Here is a 25,847-nt window from a genome sequence, read left to right as displayed (position 1 = left end):
ATGACTTGTGCTTATCAAACAGTTCGTGGTAACGAACTGTAGTAAGGAGCGACCCGGCTCAATAGTAACCAAAACTCTAAAAAATGGAATTTTGGTACCAATAGCTACATCAAAAGAATCGCATTTTAATGCTGATTTTAAATATATAAGTTTCATCAAGTTTAGTCTTACCCATCAAAAGTTACGAACCTGAGAAAATTTGCGTTATTTTAGAAAATAGGGGGAAACACCCCCTAAAAGTCATAGAATCTTAACGAAAATCACACCATCAGATTCAGCGTATCAGAGAACCCTACTGTAGAAGTTTCAAGCTACTATCTACAAAATGTGGAATTTCATATTTTTTGCCAGAAGGCAGATCACGGATGCGTGTTTATTTGTTTTTTTTGTTTTGTTTTTTTTTTAGAGGTGATCGTATCGACCCAGTTGTCCTAGAATGTTGCAAGAGGGCACATTCTAGCGGAAATGAAAAGTTCTAGTGCCCTTTTTAAGTGACCAAAAAAATTGGAGGGCACCTAGGCCCCCTCCCACGCTAATTATTTTCCCAAAGTCAACGGATCAAAATTCTGAGATAGCCATTTTATTCAGCGTAGTCGAAAAACCTTATAACCTATGTCTTTGGTGACGACTTTCTCTCCCACAGTCCCCGTGGGAGGGGTTACAAGTTCAACACTTTGACCAGTGCTTACATATAGTAATGGTTATTGGGAAGTGTACAGGCGTTTTCAGGAGGATTTTTTGGTTGGAGGCAGGGGTTGAGAAGAGGGGGATATGCTGGGGGAACTTTCCATCGAGGAATTTGTCATGGGGGAAGAAAATTTCCTTGAAGGGATTTCATGGCGCAGGATTTACTAGCATTACTTAAAAAAAAACAATGAAAAAATAAATATGAAAAGTTTTTTTTTCAGCTGGAAGTAAGCAGCAGCATTAAAACTTAAAAAGAACAGAAATTATTACCCATATGAGGGGCTCACCTCCTCCTAATACCTCGCTCTTTACGCTAAAATATTTTAGTAATTTCAACTATTTATTCTCCGGCTTTTGTGATTCAGGGGTCATTCTTAATGAATTGGGACAAAATTCAAGCTTTAGTGTAAAGAGCGAGGTACTGACGAGGGGGCGAACCCCCTCATATATGTAATAAAAACATGAGAATACAAAAGTTCTTTACGTAAGCTAATTTATAAGTTACGGATATCTTTTACTTATAAAAAGATTCGTAAAAAATTAAAAGTTCTAGTTGCCTTTTTAATAACCGAAAATCGGAGGGCAACTAGGCTTCCTCCCCCGCTCTTTTTTTCTCAAAATCATTCGATAGAAATTATGAGAAAGCCATTTAGCCAAAAAAAAAAAAAAATATACAAATTTCGTTTTAATTATTCCTCTGCGGAGAGAGCCTAAATCAAAACATGCTTTGATTCAAAAAACGTTCAGAAATTAAATAAAAAACAAGTTTTTTAAATGAAAGTAAGGAGCGACATTAAAACTTAAAACGAACAGAAATTACTCCGTATATGAAAGGGGGCTTTTCCTCCTCAACGCCCCGCTCTTTACGCTAAAGTTTTTTACTGTTTTAAAATGTAGAGTTAAGAGAAAGAGTCAAACTTTAGCGTAAAGAGCGGAGCGTTGAGAAGGGAAAAGCCCCTTCATATACGGAGTAATTTCTGTTCGTTTTAAGTTTTAATGTCGCTCCTTACTTTCATTTAAAAAACTTGTTTTTTTTTGTTTAATTCATCCCACCAAGTTTCATCCCGATCTCTCCACTATAAGCGCTGTCCAAGATTTCCGATTTCCCCCTCCAACTCCCCCAATTTCACCAGATCCGGTAGGGATTTAAAATGAAAGCTCTGAGGAATGAGGTCCTTCTAAATATCAAATTTCATGAAGATCTGATCGCCCGTTCGTAAGTAAAAATACCTATTTTTTTCAATTTTTCCGAATTAACCCCTCCCCCAACTCCCCCAAAGAGAGCGTATCCATTATGGTTATTTCAATCACGTATATAGGATTTGTGCTAATTCCTCCTAACAGGTTTCATCCCTATCTCTCCACTTTAAGCGTTTTCCAAGAATTCCAGTTTCCCCTTCCAACTCCCCCAAATTTCACCGGATCCGGTCGGGATTTAAAATGAAAGCACTGAGACACGAGGTCCTTCTAAAAATGAAATTTCATTAAGATCTGATCACCTGTTCGTAACTTAAAGTATCTCGTTTTTCTCAATTTTTCCGAATTACCCCCCCCCCCAACTTCCATAGAGAGAGCGGATCCGGTCCGGTTATGTCAATCAAGTATCTAGGACTTGTGGTTATTCTTCCCACCAAGTTCCATCCTGATCTCTCCATTCTAAGCATTGTCCAAGACTTCAGATTTCCCCCTCCAACTCCCCCCAATTTCACCAGATCCGGTCGGGACTTAAAATAAAGCTCTGAGACATGAGTTCGTTCTAAATATCAAATTTCATTAAGACCTGATTGCCCGTTCGTAAGTAAAAATACCTCATTTTTTCCGTTTTCTCTGGCTTAGAGCCTATTGCAAATATGCGATAGGTTGCGAAAACACAACTGCTGAAATAGTATCGTACAACACAGTTTTTTATCAACAAAATCGCAAGCAAAACCCTTATGCTTTTAACAGACCTTTCCAAAAACTATACTATTTCTTTCTATTTTGTTTTCTGAAAATAGAACAAGATCCGTTTTTCAAGCATTACAAAGTAATTATTATTTTTAAATGCGGAAAAAATTAAAGTACTAATATATTTGAAGTACTTTTCTTAAAATATGCTTCAACGATTATTATATTGTACATTTTCCTAAACAAGAAGTAAAAATTATTTTTCTTACAGTGTTCCCATATTGTCCGAGTAAGCCTGTCATTAAGGACGTATTCCATGATTTCTTTTTCTGGAGGAAGGGTAATTTTTAAGGGAGGAGGTACAAAAAAAACTTCCAAAACACATCAAAAATGTGTTTATAAACATTTCTGTTGCGTTTTTACGAATCAAACAAAAATTTCGGGAGGTTCAAACTATGAATCCCCCCTTGGATATGGTTTTGCCTAACAAACTGGTTTCCATATGGTCTATAATATTTGTTTATTCATTTTCTGATTGGTAGATTATTTTTCACCTGATTTCTCACCTGAGTGAATGTGGAGGGGAATATTCTTATTATCAGAACATTTAACAAAAGAGGATATTGAAACTGAGACAGAGGCTATTGGAATTGATACAGCCAAAACAGCTTCTTAGAAAGTGCTTAACTGCTGAGAGTTAACTCATATAATTTGAATACCAGACTAGTTAATTACCAAAATCTAATGATTATTATTATTTAAAACATATCAAAACTGTGGGAACGAGTAGGAGAGTTCGACCGAAAACTACGGTAGTATGAGTTAATTTTAGAGGGGGCTTCACAAGTGAAGCTGTGATTTGGCATTGCTATCAAAAGCTGCATGTGTGGGTTGGGGGGGGGGGGTTGTAGATTAGGAGCATATGATCCAATTTCTTCCTACTGTCATACAGATTGAAACTCTGTATGATTTTATTTTAAACGCGGTGCAATATGTCTGCCTTTGCCTCAAGTTTGTTTTTGCAACACGTCTGGTCTTAGTTCATTTTTGACTAGTATGTACTACTGGTATATACCGGCATGTACCACAATGAATAAGTTGTCAGCCCCTCGAAATTTTTAAAATAGCATATCCTAAGAAAAGTTTTTAAAATAAAACCTGAACCGCTGCACATCCTATGCGCTTTCAGATTCTAAACAAACTTCAATTTGAAATGCCCATCTGTTTTCTTGCTTGCTTGAAGGGAGCTTTCTACTTAAAAGCAGAAACACAGTTCAAAGAAACATAAGCTCAGCAGAACAAATTCTGACAATCTTCTCTGAAATAGACTGTAAAATTTCACTTCAGCTTCTCATCCACTGTTGGCCCTGGCTCAAGGTCAGGCGACCATCTTTACAGTTCCATGCGAAAATTATATGCAACTTTAATATTATTTTCACCAATCCAACGGGAGGTATTCTTTCCATAAAACCGCATATTTTAAACCCTTACCAATTTCTTGCAATAAACTGAAATCAGTGGCATAAAAAAAGGAAAAAACCAAAGTTTTGCTCCCACAACACAATTATAGTGGAAGGACAGAAGATCGATAATTATCATTAGAAATACACAAACGCAATCTATTTGGTTTTTAGCATGAATACAGTCTTGAAAAACAGCGCACGTGCCTAGTGTCATACTTAAGCGCTGCAAATCAAATACAAACGAAAGCGACCTCGACCAATCAATGAAACAAAAAAGAATTGAACTATTCCCCTATAGTTTTAACTTTCAGAAAATTTTTCAGAGTCCTCTGAAACAAACGTTTTTGAGAATACTCTCAGATTTCAGCCTGGGGCTAGAAAGGATTCGACATTGTTTTGCTTACCCATTTTGATTTATTGTTAGTTTTTTTTTTTACTGTTTGAAGGATGAAGTATTTGAGCATACAGATTCTTTATAGTAAAAGAGTAGACACGTAAGCTCGAATTTATTTATGGGGAGGGGCGGGTAAATTTAAAAAAGAAAACTTTTTATAAAAATTAGCAAAAAAAGTAAAAGCAAAGCTCAAAAACTAAATTATATAGAAAATATAAGAAATTATAGGAAAAATATTTAAAAACTTCAAGACAACAGGAGAATGAACTCAACCTTATGTCACAGCGGAATCTACTCATCCGACTGTAAGCCTGCCAATTCACGGAAATGTACAGGAGGGGCAAGGATTCTTTTTAAATTTATTTAGCAAAGATATAAAAAGGAAAAAAGTTTTAAAAACCTGACAAACAGGGGTTATTTTTATGATTTTCTATTTTCGATGAAAATAACACTAAATACCCCCCCCTTAATTGCCACCCCCTCTTGATAAGCTCGTTATCTACCTTTACATCTACTGATCTTTTACTGTTTTCAAAATAAAAAAAAATTACGGCGTAGAAAGTTTCCCTCACACTGTAAATACACTCAAAAACTTCACGTATACTCAAATATATACTCAAAAAACTTCAGTAAAAAAAAATATGCTCAAAAAATGGTTACCAAAAAACTTCAGCAGGATCAGTAATAGCAGTAAAACTTTCAGACAGCAGCTGTGACATTTGTATGTCATGAACTGCAGGAGCGCCAGAACAAATCTCTGCCTCTGGTGGCGGCATTATAGAGTCGTTTTTTGTTACTTCGATAGAAAATGGTCGATTCCAAGATCTTGCAAGAGGACATTCAACTAGCTGTGCGTATATCCTGGCTCTAGAGGGAACCGATAAGAAATCCTCCTTAAATAAACATATATAATAATTTAAAAGCAGACTCTTAATAGTACTACGACACAGAAAGATTATTTACACAGAAAGAAAGAGAGAGAGAGAGAGAGAGAGAGAGAGAGAGAGAGAGAGAGAGAGAAAGAAAGAAAGAGAGAGAGAGAGAGAGAGAGACAGAGAGAGAGAGAGAGAGAGAGAGAGAGAGAGAGAGAGTAACGATAATTTTTTGTATTCAAAACATTATCGATTCTGCTTACAATCAAAATGAAACAACCAAAAGGGATGAACTTGTAGCCGCACGTAAAGACTTGAAAAGTCTGATGAAGGAGAGGAAGAAGATAAAACAGAGAACTAAAATTCTAGAAGGGCTTTATTCTTCGGGTTTTTCATGTTGTGCCAGTATTTGCTACGTTTTTATTTTTTTTGGACTGTTTGAATAAAATTGATATTTCAAATTTTCTAGATGCATTTAGGGACATTGTGACGTGTGTCTGTGTGCGGGGAGGGGGGCAGCTGCCCTCCGATCACTATGATTCTTAGAAAGAGCACTAGAACTTCTGGTTACCAATCGAATGAGCCCTTCCGAAGCTTCCATGACCGCGCTTTCTATAAAAACCTTCTATACAACGGGGCAACTTACAACCCTTGCCCTGAGGGCTAGAGGGATTTGTTATCCTCAAAAACAAAATTTCTGGACCTTCCAAATCCTTTGAACAAAATAGCTATTTAAAAATTTTTATTGGAAGCGTTTGGGAAAATTTTGGGCGTGGAAGAAGGGTTAGTTGCTCTCCAATCACTTTCGACTATTGAAAAGGCCATTAGCCCTTTCAATTTCCAATCAAATGAGCCCTTTTTGATGTTTCTACGACAACTTTTTCATAAAAACCTTATATGCCCCAAAGTCATAATTTAAAACCTTTGGCTTGGAGGAGGAGATGTCATCCTCAAAGCCATAATTTCCAGACCTTTCAACTACGTTAAACAAAATGGCTGTATAAAAAATCAATGCTAAATCAATGAGCTTGACTAAATCAATTCTTTTAAGCAAGGTAATTGGTACTAATGCTTTTAAGCTATGAAAAGATTAATACCATAATTACGTGGTATAATATCTTCAAAAGCAGAACAGAATATATAAAATAGTTGAAAGAAAAAAGCATAAAAGGTAGGTGGGGCTAAGTGCCTAGGTAAAGTATTATACTAAACTGCATGCATAAATGGAATTTGTTGTTCCGTCTGTGAAGAAAAAGGTCACGGGAGCTCTAAAAAAGCCCCATGCCAGAACCAGAAAAAATCTGCTCTTTGAAAATCAGACAGCTACCCATGTTACAATTACAAATGACCTATTGTACAGGCTCTGCTGAAAGGACAAATCTAGTTGAAAATGAGATTCAGATGCTGAATTTCGTCGTGGAATATTAATGGAAAAGTTACCAATCGAATCCCAATTCTTTCGCGGTTGTTGCAGTCTCAAGACCTAGTTCTGATTCAGGAGCATTTTCTGTCGGAAGACCGCCAAAGCCTGTTACGACTATTTTCTCATTTTTATCTCCTCTTTCGTAGTGCAGTTGATAGACTGCGAGGCAGACCATATGGTGGCCTCGCTATCCTATCCCGATTCCCTTGCAAGCTATTAGCAGAGACTGATTACTTTATTGCCGCTAAGCTTGAAAATCATGTAGTAATGAACGTTTATTTGCGTCTGCCTGCAAGCTTTTGGGCAGGTTTCTTAAAAAAGTTGCCTCTAAATCTAATACCGTGAACAGAGATTCTAATGTAGATATAACAAACACATGGCCTCCCCGATTACAAATCTTTTGGGGCTGCATTCCCCCAGACTATTGTGTATGGGCTAAGAATGACAGCCTTTCATATATTGGGCTTATTTCCTCAACTTCTAACTTAGACCATGTTGTTGCTTCGTTTGGCAGTCACGAGGTCCAAGTTTTAAAAGAAGGATTCTACTCTGACCACCTTCCTATCTCTACTTGCTTTTACTATGGCTCAAAATACAGAATCGGATATGTTTTCCTACCAAGATTGGAAAATGTGTCAAGTGAGTCCTTCAGTAAAGTCTGTGACGAGATGCTGAGCAAAATCAAAGTGCCGATCAATCCTTTATGTGATTTAATAAAAAAAACAAGTTTTTTTAACTGAAAGTAAGGAGCGACATTAAAACTTAAAAAGAACAGAAATTACTTCGTATACGAAAGATGCTGCTCCCTCATCAACGCTCCGCTTTTTACGCTAAAGTTTGACTCTTTCTCTCAACTCTACTTTATAAAACAGTAAAAAACTTCTATTCTAAAATTCTATGACTTTTAGGGGGTGTTTCCCCCTATTTTCTACAATAAGGCAAATTTTCACAGGATCGTAACTTTTGATGGGTAAGATTAAACTTGATGAAACTTATATATTTAAAATTAGCATTAAAACGCAATTCTTTTGATGTACCTATTGGTATCGAAATTCCGTTTTTTAGAATTTTAGTTACTATTGAGCCGGGTCGCTCCTTACTACAGTTCGTTACCACGAACTGTTTGATCGTGTTGTGCTGCTACAGAGTGAAAAGAACATCTCATTTGACCTAAGGGGAATAATAGAAGCACTTAGACATATTAGACCTCTAATAATTAACAGAAATACCCTTTTATTTCAAATCTATCACAAAAAAGAATGATTTAGAATAATCGATTTACTAAATCACAAGTTTTTATAGGATTAAGACTAAAAAGCCTAAGCAAGGACTTCTTTAGAGCACCAAGAACAGTAAAAATGAAATCTGATTGTTTGAATTGGTTAAATGGAACTTACAATTTATAAAAAAAAACCAAATATATTTAAAAAAAACTTGAAAAAAAATTGGGGTTCCATTTTTAATGATAAAGATCTCATATGCAGTTATACGGTTTTTGCTAATAGCAAGCACCAAATTAAAAAAAAAAAAAAACTTGTCAGAAAAATTATCTACAAATAAACTAGAAAAATAAAGCATGATAATCCTTAAGAAGGCGTAGCTTTCTCTTGAAGACGTAATTGTCTTTGGGAATCAATACACTATTAATGTTTGAATTTATGTTCTCAAATGCTAATATCATCTATTTTGCTTAAAGATCCAAAACACAAATAGGGGGGGGGGGAGGAAAATTGATATGGGGAGACAGAAATTAACATCATCTACCTTTAATTTGGAATTAGCCTGAATAAGGGGATTGCAGGGTGATAAAACTCTTTTTATTGCAGAAAAATGTTTCTTACAGTTATTTTAAAGCTTTACTTCACTAAATTGAGTTGTTTCATATTTTATAAGATTATATAAAGTGATGTATAACTTTAGTTATTATATTATGAAGGAGGGTTTGTAGGTCATCTTTTAGGTGGTAGGGGGATCCTCAATCAGTGTGTTTTATTTCCCAAATATCCTATCTCTCATAAAGCCTTCAGATGGATATAGAATGAATTTTGGGGAAAGGAGGAGGGAGTGAATTTGATAACTAATCCGTCTTGAGTCCAGGGAATAATTTTTGTCTGTGCTATTTATTATTGGATTTTTTTGGGGGGGACTTCAAAAAGGGCTTATTCGATTGGAAATCGAAAGAGCTAGTGCCTTTTTCAATAGTCAAAAGTGATTGAAGAGCAACTAATCCTCCTCCCACGCCCACCATTTCACCAAGCACATCCAATCAAAATAAAAGAGATAACCCCCCATTTTGTTAGACATAGTTGAAAGGTCCGGAAATTATGTCTTTGAAGATGACAACACCACCGAAGTCCTCAAGGGCAAAGGTTTTTGTTTATGCCCTGGGGGTATATAAGGTTTTTTACAGAAACTGTTGTTTTAGAAATTTCAAAAAGGACTCGTATGATGGAAAATTGACAGATTTAGTCGCCCTGTTAGTAGATCACCGAAGGTAATCAGAGGGCGAATATCCCCCCCCGTCCCGACACCCTTCATTCCCCAAACACATTTTCCAATCAACATTTTGATTTAGCTATTTTTTTAGTGTAGTTAAAAGGTCTGGAAATTATGTCTTTGAGGATGACATCCCCTCCCCCCAGCCAAGGGTTTTAAATTATAACTTTGGGGCAAATAAGGTTTTTGTAGAAAAAGTTGTCTTAGAAACTTCAAAAGGGCTCATTCGATTGGAAATTGAAAGGGCTAATGTTCTTTTCAATAGTCGAAAGTAGAAACTCCAAAATGGCTCATTTGACTGGAAATTGAAAGGGCTAATGTTCTTTTCAATAGTCGAAAGTGATTAGAGAGCAACTAACCCTCCTCCCACGCCCACCATTTCCCCATACACTTCCAATAAAAATTTAACGCTTCCAAAAGTCATGGCCTCGTTCATATAAGGTTTTTATGCAATGGGTGGTCGCATAAAATTATATGGGGCTCACAGAAATTTTTATAGACATTTTGTTCATTGTAGTTGAAGAGTCCGGAAATTATGTATCTGTGGAAGACATCTCCGCCCCCACAGCACTCAGGGCAAGGGTTGTAAGTTACGCCTGATCACGAAAACGCATAAAGTATGTCTTCGTATGTCTGTATTTTCGTAAAGTATGTCTCTGAGGAGGACAACCCCCCTCCCCTATATCTCCGGTACAGGGTTTTAACTTATGCCCTGGAGACATATAAGGTTCTTATAGGAAGCGTGGTTGTATTTGCTTTGGACGGGACTTATCGGAATGTTAATCAGCAGTTCTAGTGCCCTTTTGAAGAGTCAATTAATCAGAGCCCAGTAAAGTTTTCGCTTACAGCCGTCTTCAAAAAAAGTTGATAGATTACTAATGCGGGATCACAATATGTGTATGTACTATGGGTGGGGAGAGAACCAAAGATGTCATGAAGGATCGTTTATTCATAAGTACGATCAACAGGTTCATAATTTAATAACTCATTTAAAGCAAGAAAAGGGCCTAAAGCTTTCTATTATCTTGTAAGATTTTGAAAATGAGAAAGTTCAGTTTTCAAATTAAACTTGAAGGAAGTGTAGAAAAAGATTAGCTAAAATATCAGTTTTATTTAGCTATATCACTATATCAGCTATATCACTTTTAATTAGCTAAAATACCTCGCCACAGCTTTTTATTATAGCTAAAGGCAAGCCTTAGTACTATTTTCTGTTTAGCTTCACAATCAGGTTCACTTCAATAGTAGAACACAAATTAATCTTGGAGTACTGTTTCTGTTTTTTCTTCTCAGAGAACTAAAAACAACCAAAGATTACTTGGTGATAAGGTGCATATGTGGCTGTGTCGTAACTAAAGGAAAGAAAAAACAATAACAATAAAGAATAAACTGAGCAGCGGCGATGCTCAAAGCCGTGTCACTAATTTCTTCATAGGAAGATATATCACTGAATATAGGTATATTACTGAATAACTGAATAGTTTGAAAAAAGTCAGGATCTGCCCTATACTAGATGGCGTTGGATATTTATTTTCATATTAGCCCTAGTTTGCTCTCTTATAAATTACCCACACTGATTAGATTTTACTAGAAGGAATAGTTTTGACCTAAATGTATCTCAAATACTGCACTTTTGTTTGTCCACACCTTAATGAAATGTAAACATAAAACACTATATATATCAAGATAACTGGAAACAACTAATGAAATTAAACTAAATATTTGATTCATGATTTTACTATTTCTCGGAAACCAAGCAATTCAAAATTTTATTTCACTGCAATTTAAAAATCCATAAATGCCTTCTTTTTTCTCGAAATTTAGTCTGGAGCTCACATTTCTACCTTCTGTCACACACGTTTCGATGCCACCTCTCATTATTGTAGGCTTACTTGATCATTGATAGGGATTTCGCTTTTGTCAAGCGTTGCTTTTTTGTAGCTCCTCAAGCTCTCTGCTGGGAAAATATTTATTTTCGTATGTTATAATTATAAGTCTCCTTTTTATTTTATTTTATTTAGTATGAGTATGCTCTAATAAGTGTTTTAAATTCTCTAAAAAATATGTTTACAATGAGTGAATTCATTAAAAATAATACTGTTAAAGTATTTTCAATAGCTTTAGTTGAATTCTGTTTTGACATCCTAACCTAACTTAATCTAACCTAACCTATGTACGTTTTTTTTTGCCCCTCAACCCCAAAAAATCTATCCAGAAATATTTTTCACGGAGTGAGAAACCCCTGTTTGCCTAGCGAGCAAACGAATTGTCTTGTTAAACAAATTGCTTGACTAGTTTTTGTCTTATGACCGCGTCACAAATTTTGGAGTGTTTATTATACAACCGATAAGTATTACCTTTTTATTTAACTAGAAATATTTACTTTGAGAAAGTCAAATTTTTTATATAAAACAAAAATTTTACGGATTCTATTATGAGGATCAAGGCCATATCCAGGGAGGTTACAAGGTTTGACCCCTCCCCCCAAAAAATTTATCTGACTTGTAAAAACATAGCAAAAGTGCATATTAACTAATTTTTGATGCGTTTTTATTGTTTTGTACCCCCGCCCCTAAACCCTTGGTACGCCCTTGCAGGGGATGGGCCTGGATTGCAGACATCTTACAATGTTACTATTCCATCTGTCTTCAGAACAAGGCTAGAGTCAGTACTTTTCAGTTAGAAACTTGAATGCAACAATTTTTTTAACCATTAAAATAACTATTTTCTTTTTTGAAATAAAATGACCGTAATCATAGGATATAATCTTCAATATAAACCTTAATTATAGGAAAGTTTAACCAAACCCAAATTGTCACCCAGTTTCCAGAAAATGTTCCAATTAAGCAATTATTGCCTTTTTCAAATCTCTAAGTTGAATGCAGAGGCTACACCCCCCCCCCCCCCTCACAGTGGCCCATCTCTTTAAGAATACTGTGAAATTAATAGTGAGAGAAACTACTCAGATTCAGTAAGAACTTCATAGAGGACTGATGACGTCGAAGTGTAAATTTCCTCCTATAAAAGAAGGGACTCAAGGTTGTCTGGGCTGCTACTCTTTAGATTTTGTTAAATTCTTAACTTGAGGATTTGATCCTACAGGCCTTTCACAAATGGATTTGCTGCTTTTGTTGCCTTTGTTATTCGTATCGACGTAATGATGGGTGTAAATAGTTAAAATTTTGCGAGGAGGGGGTATTGATGTTCGTTTTGAGGGAGGAAAGTATGACCCCTTTGAAGCTTTATAATCGTTTGTCTGTCTGGACCTGAGATCAAACACTTATTATTACCCTAATCCTACCGATTACACTAATTAAATCGATTATCCTTATTTTGACACTGAAAAAATGTCAGGTGTCGCTAAACGTTAGATAGCATTGATAGTTATTTTTTGCTCTTATAAGTTACAAGTTCCCACTCTTATACGTTACTTCTAATCTTTGGTTATGCTAATAACCCTAATGTTTTAGGGTGAACCCTTGTATTAAAGCTTATGCGTGGAGAAAATAATGGACGCCGAAACTTAATAAAACATTTAGGGGCCTTGTCTAGCATTATAAAGAAAACGTTGTTCCATTCTTAATCCCCATAAGTCTTTTTGACGTCTTGGATTTTATTCCCTTTTGGTTTCTGGAATGATTTTTGACTTCTTAGCTCCAGTTTCCTCTCCCTAATCCTCTTAGAATGATTTTTATTTGTGATTTTGCATTCTACTTAGGAAGAAAAGCATTTTAGATATGGCCTAAATCATGAACTAGTTTTAATAATAGTCTAGTTAATTTAAATCTTGATCGGCTTATATACGCTACTATGATAGACTGATCAAAACTGTGGCATTTTTCAAATTTGGTGTCCGATTCTCTGTTTCAGTCAACAACCATCTTGGCAGTGACAGTGGATAGAACATCCACTGTCTTGTGGATGATTGTATCATCCACAATGTAGTAATTGTATACAATCACTGTCTTGATTGTATTCCAGCTTGTGAATATAATTCAATAAGTGTTACGTTACTTGGCAACGTCGGGCGAATCAATGAGTATGGGTAGCTTATAAGAATGGAAACTGGAGCTAGTGGTGGAAAAAAATTAACAACGTCATCTACCGTTTGATGTTTCTCGGCATTTTTCAAATTTGTAATTGTTTCTTTTTAGAAAATAGATCAAATACTCATTACTACACTAATTTTACCTTATCGCTGTGGAGAAATGACCAAAAAAAAACTGCCGAAAGCTAGATGTAGTTGGCGATTTTCTGTGTCGATACTACTGCTAACAATTTTAACTTATTACTACTCTAAAAAAAAATGCTAAAACTATATGGCATTGATGATTTTTTTGGTCAAAATCTACATGAAAAATCTCATATAATTTCAAAGGAACAAATGAATTACAAAATCGGTTTGTCCGTGCACTTATAGGAATCAGTTTGGACTTCTGTCTGGTTCTGCTTTCAGGCGGGCCTTCTGCAGGTAAGATGTGTTGATGGGCTAGGTCTAAAAGTAATGCTTTTCCAAACCTTTCTTCGTGTCCCACATTTTATCTGTTTTTTTTTTCATAGGAAGCCCTGTGTAGTATTAACAGGTGTCATTTCACAGCAATAAAATGTTTCTTTATAACGTATATCCAAAACTCTATTTTCCATCAAGATTGCTTTGAAATTAAATTGAGAAAAACAGCACAACTAGACGACATTGAGGTGAAATAAATCTGACTTAAAATGATATAATCATATAAATTTGACCGAACCTTATCAATGAACAAAATTATTTCTAATGACTCTTATGTACATTTTTCGATTCAATATCTTTTGAATCTCCGACCACAATATCCGTATACCAGTAGAGCACAAATTCCTTTAATTTTCAAAATGCACAAAACCAACGTATAATTTGACTTATTGGTTCTTGACTATTTGTGTTGCACGTGCACGCTGCACGTGCCTCAAACAACACTCCTACCCCGTCACAAGCTGTTTAAGCGCTTTTGCTTTTGCAATTCCCACAAAATCTGCAAAAACACTTCATTTCGATTAATTCGCATCAACATATTCTGAGATACCCAATGTTTTCCTTCTCCATTTTTGGTTATATTGTAACAATGTTCACCGAATATGAAGTTTTTTCCATCATCAAACAGGCCCCCTATTTGTATCTTTGTTTTGTTTAATATTTGTTTCAAATTCATGTTTCTGACTTTTTGTTAATTTGTATATCCTTTTTCCTTCTCTTTCTCTCTGGGTTTACTCTTTCATTTCGGTTTATAATCGGCAACCCCTGCACAGACGTCTCTTAATACCTAGTTACCTGTCCCAAACCATTCTGGCGATATAGTGTTTCTTTCTTCACCAAAAATGTTACGAACTGGGCCTTATTTTTTATTCTTAATTTTTTTTTTCCTAGGATAGTTTCATATCCTAATCTGGTTTCTCTAACTTGGTTAATTTGTCTCTCTGTCTTTCTACTTTTCTTTTCCTCCCTCTCTCTGTCTCTCTTTCTTGATATTACTACTCAAATTTCAGCATCTCACACCCCCCCCCCCACAAAAATCCTCTAAGGCCCTCCTCGCCATCCTAAGATTTGGAATGGAAGCAGTGATGTAAAAAAAACGGATAATACACAAAGAAGGAAAGGCTATAGTTTAAAAAAATAAGGTTTTTAGAAGCAGCGCGGCTTTTAGAAGCAGATTCCAGTTTTTAGAGCAATCTTGAAAAACAAATTATGCATCAAAACAAACTTTGAGCAATTGCAAAGCATTAAAATATTAAAACAATAAACAAATGCTAAAGGTAAACTCGTGGAAGATGACTCATAAAACTCTGACGTATTTTTTTAAAATAACAATTGTGACCTTTTAACAATTGCAAAACTTTAAAATATCAAAACAATAAAAACAAGAGCTAATATGGCACTTGTGAAGAGGTCGGAAAAGCCAAGAGCTCATATGGTATAGATCTAGCAAAATTCTAAGAGTCAATAGATTGATTTAAAAGAATAACCAGAGGCTTAATGCCGGTCGGGATTTAAAATATGAACTCTGAGACACGAAGTAGTTCTAAATATCAAAATTCATTAAGATCCAATTACCCACTCGTAAGTTAAAAATACCTCATTTTTTCTAATTTTTCCTCTCCCTTCAGCCCCCCCCCCCAGATGGTCGAATCGGGGAAATGACAGTTATCAATTCAATTTTTGCGGTTCCCTGACACGCCTACCGATTTTCATCGTCCTAGCTCGTCCAGAAGCACCAAACTCGTCAAAGCACTGGAAATCCTCCCAACTCCCCCAAACAGAGCGGATTCAGTCCGGCTATGTGAATCATGTATCTAGGACTTGTGCTTATTCTTCCCACCAAGTTTCATCCTGATCTCTCCACTCTAAGCGTTTTCCAAGATTTTCCAAGATCAAGACTTGGTAAATACCAAGTGCCATAAAAATGCTAAAGGTAAAGTCATGGAAGATGACTCATAAAACTGGGAAAAGATACAGCTGCTAAAAATAAACAGATTCTATAAAAAAGAAAGAGGGAAAAGGCGACTATATTAAGCCAATATTTTCTTAAGCCAATCATACTGGCTTAATGGGCAAAAAACTTATTGCGCATTAAGTTTTTCGAATGGCCAATAAATTTATCTATCAATCTATTTAATACGTTTTTCGAATGGGCAATAAATTTATCTATTTATCTATCTACTACAACTCCTTAAGCATATATTAGAAAGGGAATTCGAACAATCTAGCCTTTTTAAAACCTGATTAGTTCTAAAGTGTTCCTGTGGGAAATTTTGGATCAATAAAAAAGTTCAATTTCACCTATTGGTTCGCCTGTGCAAAATCTTAAAGCCAGTAAAAAGAAGAAATCGCTTCTGAATCACACGTTTTATAGTTATTAACCCTCCATTTCTCTGTGCTTCGAATGTAAAAGAATTAAATAAAAATTACCTCAAGCAGTTCCTTACGAGCATGGTTGTAACTTAAAATAGCTCCTTCACCAATAAGCTCGGTATCATACAACTCAGCTACGACTAAGTTGGCTTTCTTAGGCAAATCATTTCCAACAATTAGGTCAGTTGAACGCTTGGGAATCACTTTAATTGAAGCGGAATAACCATTGTCTTCTATCACCTTGACAGCACATTCAGCAACAGGAGTGAACGCCTAAAAGGAGTCAGTTACTGTGGGAGCGTTCAAGGGCAAAGAAAGAGCTGCATAGTTAAAACAGAATTCATATTGCCATATGAGAAGTTACTGTATGTTGCCTAAGTTACATTAAGGCAGCCTGTTGGTACAGTAAGTTGTTAGTAGTAGTAGCAGCTATAGTATTTCCCATTGGCTATATGCTAGATTGCTGAAAATCAATGCCGTCGGGTCCATCTTTTTAAGTTTCTTATATTATCTAAAGGTCTGGGGCCCTGGTGGGAGGAGTTATATCACAATGGAACGCAGTTTCTTAATGTAAAAGGCTAGGCAGTTTTGGGTAATTTAAAAAGCTTGAAATAGCGACAAGAAAGCATCGTAGTTTTGCAGGAGAACGCAGACAAGTTTTTGGTGAAATTGCTGCTTGTTCAAGAATTTAAAACAAGAGAAAAACTTGAAACTAACTCATAAATGTATTGGCATAATATTTTTAAAACTTGATGTTTATTGCAGAATCGCCTGGCATTCTATGGTTTTAGCTATGTATGCTTTATACCCCTTGCCACTTCTCCTCGAGATTACCACAAATGATCCCTCTGAAAAAAATCGGATAACAGTGGCCTAAATATTTTCTTTTGTGTTTTGACATAGTTCTGAAGCATGGGTGCTCCGAAAAGCGGATGAAGGTTTGCTAGACGTTTTCCAGAGAAATTGCCAACGGATTGTTCAGGGTATCGGGCTGACTGACCGTATTTGAAACATTAGATTGTACGAAAATGCAGTTCTAGCCCGCTTACCAGGGCTATAGTGAGAGAAATGTTGAGATGGCTTGGGCACGTTCTGCGAATGAATGACGACAGATTGCCGAAGATTGCCCTTTTTGGCCAACCATCAAGGGACCGACGGAAAGCAGGACGTCCGCGGTTGGGGTGGGAGGATGTCACAAAGAAAGATTTAAAGGAGATGGGAACTTCCTGGGATGGTATAAAGAGAGAGGCTTCGAACAGATTGGGTTGGAGGAGGAGCGTGCATAGCTGAGTTGGCCTTAGGCGGCTTGGTGCTGCGGTAAGTTTTATTCGAAGTAGTAGTAGTTTTGACCAGAAAGAAATTTTCCACTCGAAGTTTACAGAAAAAAATTTACACATTATTTTCCCATACAAAAGCGGTTATCATTGGTGGCCACAATAGTGACCACCTATAGAAGATCAATATACAAACTATACTTCTGTGCTTGATGAAAAATACACAGTATGTCAACTCATCAACAGATTGATTTAACTTAAAAACTTGGGTGTATTTGGGTTTAAAGTTGCGAAAGAGCAGATGTTTCGAATGGGGATAGTCCCTTCAAATAAAAAAAAAATTCTACACTGTATTATTTTTTACCTACCACAGTGATTATCATGAGTGGTCGTAGTAGTGGCCACCCAGTAAAGACTAGTAGACCTACTATACTGAAATGTTTACTGTGAAACCAGCCATCGTGTGCTTTCGCACACCTTTCCTGTTTACCTTCCCCGGATTTCTCCAACTATCCATTTAGAACTGGATTGAATTTGGCTGAGCTTGAACAGTCCCGCCTTTGAGCCCCATTCCAAACCAAATAACCAGCGACACCAGGACTCAAACCCCTGTCCTCATAGACGAAGTATTTTAAGTCTAGCAAAATTCCATACATCTCGAATTTTGTACTAAAGGTGGGTAAGTTCCAAATATTATGAAGGGTAAAAAAACATTCAATCAATATAATTTAACGTGTAAGCCTAATAAACTTCACTGTATAAATATTTTCTTTAACCAGATTATTTTTCAGAATCAATTTTATAAATGGCTTTATCAAAATTTATGACTTCAGAGAAGCTTCAGTGGATTTATAGAAACTTGAGACCCCCCTCCCTGTACCCTTTTTGCATATACTTATAAACCGTTCCTCCTCTGATCCTTCTCTTTTTCATTGGGAGTAGATCGACTACCCCCTCAATCCCTACAAAGCAGCTTACATAACTTAGTTAGTTAAGAACAATAAATACATTGTCAATATTCAAACATTGGCGATTCAAAAAATGCATCTTATCGTTATCGACGAAGGGGAATTAATTTTTTGTTTCTCAGATTTTCCAAAGAAAAAAAAAATGTTCAGTAATAATAATTATGTATTTCAACCCTCTGTACAAACGTGAGATAGACATATAGGAGTAAAAAGATACATAAAATTAAGGAAAAATGAATGTGCTATCAAGAAAAAAAACTCACGAGAAAAATAACATCTTAACTATGTAGACTATACAGTTATACTACACACTTAATCAGAATGTTCAGCAACACGCGTGGAATCTGTCCACACACTGGTCCATTAATTGTGTATATTTATCACTGGGTAGCTTGTTTAACATTTCAACAATACAAGTGGAAGTGCATAAGTTTGGAATGCAATACATAAAAAATAAACCCAACTTTAAATAATTTTAAAATAAGCAAATAAATATGAATTTAGAATAAGTGCAAATGAGAATCCTGAAAATACAGAAAAACAGAATTACCTCACAAGCTACAATGGAATCAGCCCCATGTTTAGCTGCCATCATGGAAAGTAGGCCAGTTCCAGTGCCGATGTCAAGAACATTGACTGAAATTCCCTTGTTTTTCATCTGAGAAATGACTTTGGCAATGGCTTTCTCATACTTTTCATTCTAAAATAATAAACATGTCATTGCTTTACAAGGCAAAATGACATGGATTGGAATTACCCAGTAAATTAAATTCTTTCAAAAATTGTTCAATTCCTGAAAATCAAGTTTTTCCAGGAGTCTATCTACTTCAGAAGCAATGTAGATGCTTTTTCTTTTCTTTTTTTTAGTAATACGCCACCCATAGGGCTGTCTAGGGATTTACTAATTTCCTTCAAATTTTTTAGCTCTTAAAGAATAGCTATTATACAATTCCCCTTCTTTTTAAGCTAAGACGTTTAAAATGTTCCATTTTATTCAATATTTTACATGGGGTATATTTCTCATTTTCCTTAATTCTCCTTTCCATTCCATTTCAACAATACGTTCTAAATTTCCATCGCATCCATAAAATACATTCTATTCTGCAGATATATGCCATTTTGCTGCAAAAGTGTAACATTTTATCTCGGCATTCTCATGTTTGCATTAAAATAGACATGTCGTCACAAGCCAAGTCACTGCTATGAGTAGTAAATACGCTATAATTTCGTCTCGGTTGCATTGTTGTCTAATTGTACATGTATACAATAAATCAAAACTGTCTTTACGTTAATAGAAAAACGGTTACATGTTCAAATGGGCATAAGTCCATTTATTAGACAGTTAAAAGTCACTGTCTAACAAATTTGCACTGTCCTTTATTTTTATTAATTCTTTATTAACAAAAGTCACTGACCTTTATTTTTCACTGTCTAACAAATGGACTTGTCACCATTTGAACGTTTATTTGTCCGTCATAGAAAAACAGTGTGGTCTTGAAAAAGAATAACTAATTTAAGGTGTTACATTGAAAATATGGAAAAACTGTAGAAAGCTACATGATAGTTACAAGGCTGTTCTATGCAATTACATGTTCCTATATTCTATTAAATAAAAAAACAAGTTTTATTAACTGAAAGTAAGGAGCGACATTAAAACTTAAAATAAACAGAAATTACTTCGTATATGAAAGGGGCTGCTCCCTCCTCAACGCCCCAGTCTTTACGCGAAAGTTTGACTCTTTCTCTCAACTCTACTTTTTAAAACAGTAAAAAAATTCAGCGTAAAGAGCGAAGCGTTGAGGAGGGAGCAGCCCCTTTCATATACGAAGTAATTTCTGTTCGTTTTAAGTTTTAATGTCGCTCCTTAATTTCAGTTTAAAAAAAAACTTGTTTTTCAAAATTTCGTTTTTTAGAGTTTTGGTTACTATTGAGCCGGGTCTCTCCTTACTACAGTTCGTTACCACAAACTGTTTGAAAAATTGAACATTGTTCTATGAATTTATTAGGTGTTGTATTACATTAGATTTATTAGATCTGACAGAACCTCACTCCCACTGATAGATGAGAAAACGAAAATTTTCCAGATTTACACATGAAACGTGATTTCAAATACAATTTTAAGACCACAATTGACTACACATGATGTATGAAGCGAAGAAGAAAAAATAATAAAACGAAAGATGAAAGATAAACATCATAGACAGACGATCAAAAAAGATAAAAAAGGAAAATAATAAACCTGTTCCCCTTGCTTCAGTAACTTCAGCAATTGACTTTCACCATTATACCATACATCTCAAAACTCAACAACAAACTCGAGAAAATTTTAAACAAGCATAATCTCTTTGTTTCTTTCAAAAATGAGCTAAAGGTTGAACCTTTCTTCAACTCGGAAAAGGATAAAACTGACCCTATAATCAAAATCAAGACACAAAGTACTAGTTTTTTAATTTAAGACATGTATGGTCTGATCTTCTACACAATACTTTAACCTTAGAAAAAGGGAAGGATGAGATAGAAACTTGAAAACATCTATTTGGGGCATACTTTAGTTAATAAATTCATTCTCCGAACTAAATAAATTCATTCTTAAGTAAAGCAAAAGGTAAATTTGACATTTTGTAATAGCTTACTCAGCAAGGTTGAAGGCGAACACACCACTCAATGCATCTTTTCTTGCTTTTTCAAATATACTAATTGCTTGCTTCACAGAATTTTGTTTTGAGCCTTTAAAGCTGAAAAGCTGAAACAGTGACTTGGTCGACAATCTCATCCTCCAGTTCAGACTTCAAAAAGAAAAGAATAGCAAGTCATAGAAACATGAGTGGGACTGTCTGTCCCATTCCATCTACTGATTCAACCATCTATCTATTCTACCTACCATCTACCTATTCAACCATCTACTGATGTTAACTCCATCTAAATTTTGCCATAATTAGCATAGACCATAACAGATCTAATATAGACCTTAATTTTTCTCCAAGGTGCATATTCAGGTTGTGGAATTTTGTATTTTTATGCCAAAAGAAAGATCAAAGATGTATGTGTATTTGTTGTTTTTCCCAGGGGTGATCATATCAAACCAAAGGTTCTTGAAGAATGGGAGAGGATTTATTCAAACAAAGTGTGGAAATCAAACCAATTTAAAAAAGCATGGATGTTTTTTTGTTTTTTTCTCTTTGTCACAAGAAAGATCAGAGATGTTTATTTGCTGCTTTTCCTAGGGGTAATCACATCAAAGTAATGGTCCAAGAAGATAGGAAGACTAATTATTCAAACCGAAATCAAAAGTTCGAGTGGTCTTATTAATGGACTAAATAGATTGGACAGTAACTAACCCCCTTTTCCCTCAAAGATATCTAATCAAAATTTTATACAACCATTTGGTTCAGTATAGTTGATAGGTCCAATAGCCAGGCCCTTAGAGATAACATGACCTCTATAGTCCCTGGGAAAAAAGCTGTATGTTATACAATTTGCCCATTGTTAGTATATAGTAGGACCATCTGTTATTGGGAAATAAATAGACATGTCTGGGGGAGAATTTTCAGCAGAGGGGGAGGGGATTTTCCATGGGGAGACTTTTCGGTTGGGAGGGAAGTTTTCAGGGGGAATTTCTCAGAGAAATTCCTGGGGAAAGGGGATAATTGGAAAAATGGGCAGACTTTAAATAAAAAAGACGAAATTAAATAAATAAAAAGTCAATTTTCAATTGAAAGTATGAAGCAACATCAAACTTAAAACAGACAGAAGTTTTTCTGAATATGAGGGGGACATGTCTTCCTCAATCTTACCTTTTATGTTAAAGTCTGTCTTTTTGTCATAATTCTTTAAGAAAAATGCTAAACCACAAGGGATGTTGGATTTAAATGAGAAGTATTCTTATTGGAAGACCTGTTTGGCAAATAATAAAACCAGTGAAAACAAAGCTAATAGCAGTGAATTACAATGGTTTTTGTATTTTACAAGGCAGTTTGCAGAACCTGATACTAAATGATGTGATAAATTTGAAAGTGATTCAAATGATTGACTGCTGACTCCTGGGCCAGGTATCTTTGTAGGAAGTACTCCCTTTGTTTAATTATTATTTCCCTGATCCTTAAAAGAGGGAAGGATCCATATTAGTTTTCATTGTACAGACCTATTAGCCTACTGTTTTATGTGTATTTGATAATGTTTTTCAATTGCTTATAATTGGTATTCTGTGTTCTACTTGTCATATGCCTCCCTACCAGTTTAAATTCCAACCCAAGCTTGGATGTTCCTATGCTCTGAGATGTTTATATAATTTATTGGTTGATGCTGATGAGTTTGATGAGACTCTAACCTTTGGAATATATGATGTTAATAAAGTGCTTGACATGGTATAGCATCCCCAAGCAATGAATAAGCTTTTGAACTGTGGAGGATCACCAGATTTAGTTGGACCTATTATTTACATGTATTCTTTACATGAAATATGAAAGCTTTAATAATAATTCGTAGAAATGATATTTTGACTAATGAAACACCAATTAGTATCAAACAATTAGGGCTAAATAGGGTTCTATTATTTCACCGACAGTACATAACTCCACAACACTGCTGGCTCATTGCAATTAAGCTTTAATAAGAATTCCTAGAAATGATATTTTGACTAATGAAATACTAATTAGTATCAAACAATTAGGGCTAAACAGGGCTCTATTATTTCACCAACAGTACATAACTCCACAACACTGCTGGCCCATTGCAATTAAGCTTTAATAAGAATTCCTAGAAATGCTATTTTGACTAATGAAATACTAATTAGTATCAAACAATTAGGGCTAAACAATGCTCTATTATTTCAACAACAGTACATAACTCCACAACACTGCTGGCTCATCGCAAACTCTCTTCCTGTTGCATTTACAAAGGTGGAGATGCATCAATATTTTTTGTGCAAATGAAGTTTTCAATGTTAGCATGACTACTTTTGGGTTGAATTTTTTTTTTTTTTTTTTTTGTGAAATTCTGGAAATTGCCATGAAATCGGTTTGTCCTTAAATGAAACGAAATTTGAAATTTTGATTTTCAATGATTCAGGTGCAACTAGAGGTGATAACGTAACCATAAGTTTGAATGGTACTGAAGTTAAGCCTTGTGATAAGTTGACATATATTGGTCTCCCAATTGGTAAGAATCTTCTGAAAACTAAGTAACTAATGTTTGATAATATGGAGAGTAGAATACATGGTTCTTACAGCACAATAATAAGTTCCAAAATCCATTTAAATAGAGCCCTTTTTGCAAAGGTTTATGATAATACAGCCATGCCAAATATTTTATTTTTTTATTACAAATTGAAAATTGGCAGAATAGACTCATCAGGGAGAAGACCTTTGCATCTTAGGATAACTCCTAGCTTCTTGGAGCAAGAGGATCTAATTTTACTAAGATGTTCAGTTGATGGAAGATCTGAAGAGAAATTAACTCTCTGCAGGCGAAATGTGTCAACTCGTGTTATTGCCTCTCCTTTGAAGACAAAATCAGGATGAGCCCTCATATTATGCACCTTAGAAATTAGGAGCTCTTTGGTATTCAATATGTTAAAACTTACAAGCCAGGCATCTGCTCACGCCTCAATTCTCTCCAGGTCAGCCTGAACCTCCATGTGGGGTTTGCTGGGATCTTCATCTTTTGCAATTGATGATTTTGTTGTTATGTCATCATAAAAATGGTGAGGTTTCTTCACAAGGCTGCCCCCTAACACCAAGAAAAGAGTTGGTCCAAGAATACTTCTTTGGGGTACTGCCAATAAGACTGGGTGTTCTTTTGATATGAAACCATCAAGGACAACCTGCAATGATTGTTGACAAAGTAAGTCAGCAAGCACCTCAAATAGTTGACCATCAATTCCACATACTTTCAGTTTACAAAGAAGTTCCTAGTGCCATACACAATCACAGGCTTTGTGATGTCAAAGAAGAGAAGGCAAAGATTGTGCCACTGAGAAAGGAGCTCAACCCACTCTTGGTATTGTGCAATCAGACAGTCTAATGTAGACTGTTTTCTGCAAAAACCCTTTTGCATATCTGTCAGCATCAGATGTGATTTAAGGTATTGGTAAAGGGTCTTATTAATGATGCTTCCATAAACTTTACCTACACAGAACAGCAGACTTATTGGACAATACAATCTTATATTAGTAAGGTTAGATGCTGCCTTTAGAACAGGGACCACATAAGTAGTTTTCCAGGCTTTTAGGAATGATCCCTCTGCAAAGCATTTCTATACAGAAAGGCAAGAGGACCAGCAAGTTCACATCTTTTAAGAATGAGATTATGGATTGTGTCAGGTACTGAAGCTTTGGTGACGTCCAGCTGGCTTAGCGTTCTGAACACCTTACTAATAGTTATGTTAATGCTGGTGATTTTCACATTAATTTGTGGCAGAGACGGGAAGGGGAGACTCGGCCTTCATCAAGTTGGGAGACCTTCAAAAAGGCTTGGGCAAGAGCACCTGCCTTTTCCTGGCCTAACTAGATCATAGTCCTTTCAATATGAAGTGAGGATATTGATGTAGATTTAGATGATGGTAGAGCTTCTTTGGTGACCCTCCACCACCTCTTTGCAGGGGCACTTTTTAGTCTGTCTACAAACTTGTGTTTGTAATTGACTCTAGCTTGACGTGCAGCATTAACAGACTTGTTTAGGTCACTAATAAAAGCAGCCTGTTCCTCACTGGATTCAGTCCAATGCCATTTCTTGTGAGCCTTTTTTCTGGCCCTGGCTGCCTTTCTACAATCAGCATTAAACCAACGCTTATTTCAAGATGAGACTTTTACTGTTTTTGATGGGATGAATTGCTCAATGGCCTTTGTAATCACTTTTTTGCAAAGTGTGGCTGCTTTATCTGGGCCTTCTTTTAAAAATTTACCCCAGGCCTTTGCTGATAAGAAGTTTTGTAGACCATCCCAGTCTGTGCTGTAATATTGCCTGATGATCTGCTTGTGCTTTACAGGTGGAGGTATTTTGAGATTTTCATGAGCTACAACTGCCACATGGTTGCTGGCAAAAGGGCTAAGCATTCTGCCTCAGTTGAATGACTTTTCAGCCAGTGGCCATGATGAATGTTGAAGTCTCCTCAGATTATTATACCTTATTTAGGGAACTTTTTCCCTCACAAATTCCAAGCAAGGTTCCAGATGATTGGTGATTTTCATTTTTGGTGGGTAATAGACCATACCAATAACAAATGATTTGTTTGGCAGGTTTACTTTCACCCTAAGGACCACCTAATTACTAGGAATTGTAAGGGCCAAAAAAGAGATGTTATTTTAAGGTACATAGCAACACCATCACCACCAAAAGTTGAGTTTTGTGGGTTTTTGCAATCCAGCCTTAGCAGAGTGTAACCGACAATGTTGATACCACTATCAATGACGCCAGAATTCAGTCTGGTCTCAGATACACACATGACACATGTGGAGACCTCATTCATCATATGCTGCAGATGGTTCGACTTGGACCACAGACC

At 35.7% G+C, this 25,847-nt stretch overlaps 1 protein-coding gene across 1 annotated transcript in view; it reads right to left on the bottom strand.

The window, feature by feature from the left end:
* LOC136032675 (protein arginine N-methyltransferase 7-like) overlaps positions 1 to 25,847 on the bottom strand; it is an 89,772-nt gene that overhangs the window by 59,136 nt on the left and 4,789 nt on the right. The window contains exons 2-4 of the mRNA XM_065712968.1: positions 18,898 to 19,047; positions 16,163 to 16,378; positions 5,092 to 5,324 (exon numbers count right to left, since the gene is read on the bottom strand). Of these exons, the coding sequence (XP_065569040.1) occupies positions 5,092 to 5,324; positions 16,163 to 16,378; positions 18,898 to 19,047 (599 nt within the window). The remainder of the gene's footprint in view (positions 1 to 5,091; positions 5,325 to 16,162; positions 16,379 to 18,897; positions 19,048 to 25,847) is intronic.

This window comes from Artemia franciscana, chromosome 11 (genome assembly GCF_032884065.1).
Source record: "Artemia franciscana chromosome 11, ASM3288406v1, whole genome shotgun sequence".
In the NCBI taxonomy this organism is placed as follows: Eukaryota; Metazoa; Arthropoda; class Branchiopoda; order Anostraca; family Artemiidae; genus Artemia; species Artemia franciscana.
This window is presented reverse-complemented; position numbering and strand designations above follow the sequence as displayed.